Consider the following 3480-nt stretch of genomic DNA (forward strand, 5'->3'; position numbering starts at 1 on the left):
CTCACGATACTATAATTTCTCACTACTCATTAAGGGCTGGAATTTCCAAAAATATTATTGTAGATACATGCCTAAATGTTCTTTCTTTTGTTGATTTCTTCTTGTAATGATAATGTAATAAGTAAAAGTAATAAAAATATTATTAATATATAATAGTCCAATATATTTTTATTCCCTTAAAGAAAATTAACGTCATAATATAAGCGAAAATATTTGGTTTAAATAAAAATAATTAATATGTAATTCTTACAAAATATTTTAATTAAATACATGAAACTAAAAATCCGTTTAAGATTGTTCTTAATGAATTGACCTACAAATAAGATCAAATTAAGACTTTCAAATTAAGTTTTAGAGTATTTGCGTGGTTCTTAGTGTTATGTTACTCAGCAAAGTAGGAGCATCTTCCCTCATGACATAATGGATCGCCCCCAAGCCCTGATAAGGTCAATGGCACGCAGCAACAATGGCGAAGGAAGCGGCCAGTCAGCCGTGGCAGTCTAGGACGCGCGGAGGGGATATAAGCCGAAGGTAGCCACTCGGGAGACCAGTACTGCACCTTGGATCTGGCGACATGCACGGGAAAGTAAGTCCTAGACCTGACTCGCAATTTCCATTTTACAATATTTAATATTCGCGTGTAGAGTAGTTTGACGTTGAATTTGTGTTTGTGGGTGTAATTCTGATTGATAAGTCTATTTTTATTTTGTTTTTTTCGCATTAACAATGTGTAAATATTACGCAAAAATCATAATAAAAAAATGTAATGTGAGTGGTGAGGTAACACAGATAACAATGCGCATCTCGTAAAGTTTCAGATCGCAAATATTGCCAAAAAAAACATAACAATTTTATGAGGTGTGTTTCTTTATACACATCTCATAACATGGACAGTTGAAGTTATAAAAATTTACAAAGTGCGGTAAAATAAATTCAGGAATCTATATTGGAATATACAGTAGAGACTCGATATTCAAGAAATAAACGAAAAATATATAAAATATGTTGAGTATCCGCTGAAAGATACGATACATAATATAATGTGCTTGAAAAAGAAAATGTATCGCCAAAAATAAAGAAAATACGAAAGTGTAATTTTTTGAAAATGTTCTATTCATCTTTCAAACTGTTTTCACTAATCTTCATGCTAGTTCTTTAAACATACCAGCGTAATATTGTTAGCCTCTGAAGTAATGTAGTCGTGGATTATATTGTAATGCAATATTGAAACTATTTTATAAACATTTATTCTAGTAAACGTACGTGAGATCTCGTTGCGTGATCAATGAAGATCAGATTTTTGCATACAACATCAGTCGATATTTCATAAAAAATAATTCACTGAGACTCGTTCATTAAGTAAACATTTTCGATGAAAATTATGCAATTATGCAACTGATTAAAAAGTTGTATTTCACACGACTAAAAAAGGAAAATTAAATAGTACTTGGTATTCTAATACAGATATTTATACTCGTAGGTACAAATTATTCTGGATGCGTGTCGTGTTCAATTCCATGTTCGAGAGAACTACTCGCTTGACACGACGGCGGCAAGGAAGTGGCCGATATTATACATTATTTTTACATTTTTTTAAATTTGTCCGCTGTTTATTTAACTAATCATAATATACCTATAACTTTGATTGCTATGCTTTGATTCGTATGGCAATTTAATCGGCACGTTAATCTGACCCGGGCTAATGCATGAAATTAAATGAATGTTAAAATTTTGCCGTTGACTCTGAAACTGACGGTAAGTAATAAGTAAGATTAGACCGCCGCCGTCAGTTTTTTGGTTAGACCCAAAATTTTAACGTCAGTATATATAAGTCCCTTTTTGATCAATATGCAAAACTTTATGCCATATAAATTTAAATCACATATATGACAAATAAAACGGCCATGGAGAAAAAGAAAATAGTTGGGCTTACTTTCGAGTCGTCGCGTCGGTCTAAATCTAAACCCTTTCTATCTTTCTTTTTTCTTTCTATAATTCTATTAAACTTTTAAAATAATTTATTCCAGGTTGATGTTGGGTCGAATAGGTTTCCTCTAGCGACCGCTCTTGGGTATCACGATAAAAAAAAATGTTATTTGCGACAGCGTGAATTTTTGTACAAGAACAGTTTTACTAGAACCGTATTCGTAAATTTGATATTTAGTAGATAAAACGTGAAATATAGCAAACAAATAAACAAACTGAATGCTATTTTTCAGGTTATTTTCATCACAGTCGCGTGTGTGCTGGCGCTCGCGCTGGCTGCGCCTGCGCCGGCCGAGAAACCTGACGTGGAAGTAGAGAAGGACCTCGCGGCCGGCGACAAGGGGGACCTGAAAACTGCGGCGTCCCACTGGGGGGGGCACTACGGCGGCTGGGGCGGGTGGGGCTACGGTGGCTACCCCTACTACGGTAGCTGGGGCGGTTGGGGCTGGCCTAGCTACGGCTACGGCGGCGGCTACGGCTACTGGCCCTACGGCGGCTACTACGGACACGGCTACGGCGGCTACGGGTGGTGGTAGACCGAAATAAAGTAACAATGACATGCCAGTATTAATGTAAGAGAAAGGTTAATTCGAAGCGTCGTGTTTCACTCCACTTCCCTCTATCCTTTGTGAGAGACTGAGATTTTTCATTTCTTTATACGCTATGTTCTCCTTTTTAAATGCTGACTTTTAGTTTCTTGTGAGTCATACTCTGTATAATTTATTATATTTGTCTATTCATAGTGGGTGTTTTATATAAAAGGGTTATGCATATATAGTAAGTGTGAGTTGTATTTTAAAATAAAACTTTTCGTTCTAACCTCAATCGAACACTGCCACTTGTATTTCCGCCCCGACATGAGTTAACCTTTATGACCAACGAATTTGAGCCTCAAGATTAATTTATGTCTTGCCTTTACGTGTGTATCATATGTATATTGCTATGTAAGATTGAATAAATAGTTAATTAAGGAAGCTACGTATTTTATTCACGTATCCACGCATATTACTTGGAAATGTCTTTGAAGGTGTCAAATTTACTGTTACTAAAGGGCGATGACTTTAGTACAATGTGCAAAATGAAATAATTTATTGTTTAAATGAAACGCCTAACGAATTTGTCTAAGTTGTAAATAAATAAATAAATATACGCCAACAAACACTCTAAATTAAGGAAATTCTAAAGTAAATTATCTTTATAGGTAGGTAGGTAAGGAAATTTTAAAGTAAATTATCGTTATAGGTGTATTTTGTGACCTTTCAAAAGCTTTTGACTGTGTCGACCACAACATACTGAAAAATAAGCTTAAATTCTATGGTGTCACTGGAGCGGCCCTTGATGTACTATCTTCTTACTTAGACAATAGAACTCAGAAAGTAGAAATTAATAGAGCAGCCTCTAACAGCGCTCCTGTGCACATGGGCGTGCCTCAAGGCTCCATTATTGGTCCTTTTCTATTTCTAGTTTATATAAATGATCTTCCTTGTCTTGCCC

General features: G+C 35.3%; 1 protein-coding gene across 1 annotated transcript; it reads left to right on the forward strand.

Annotated features, from left to right (window-relative positions):
* The first annotated feature begins 474 nt into the window (after nucleotides 1–474).
* Nucleotides 475–2960, forward strand: LOC128670612 (keratin-associated protein 19-2-like). The gene is made up of 2 exons (XM_053746403.1): nucleotides 475–586; nucleotides 2220–2960. Exons 1-2 carry the CDS (start codon nucleotides 575–577, stop codon nucleotides 2520–2522), a joined length of 315 nt encoding a protein of 104 aa, XP_053602378.1. The 5' UTR covers nucleotides 475–574; the 3' UTR covers nucleotides 2523–2960.
* The last annotated feature ends 520 nt before the right edge of the window (nucleotides 2961–3480 follow it).

This window comes from Plodia interpunctella, chromosome 6, assembly GCF_027563975.2.
Source record: "Plodia interpunctella isolate USDA-ARS_2022_Savannah chromosome 6, ilPloInte3.2, whole genome shotgun sequence".
Lineage (NCBI taxonomy): Eukaryota > Metazoa > Arthropoda > Insecta > Lepidoptera > Pyralidae > Plodia > Plodia interpunctella.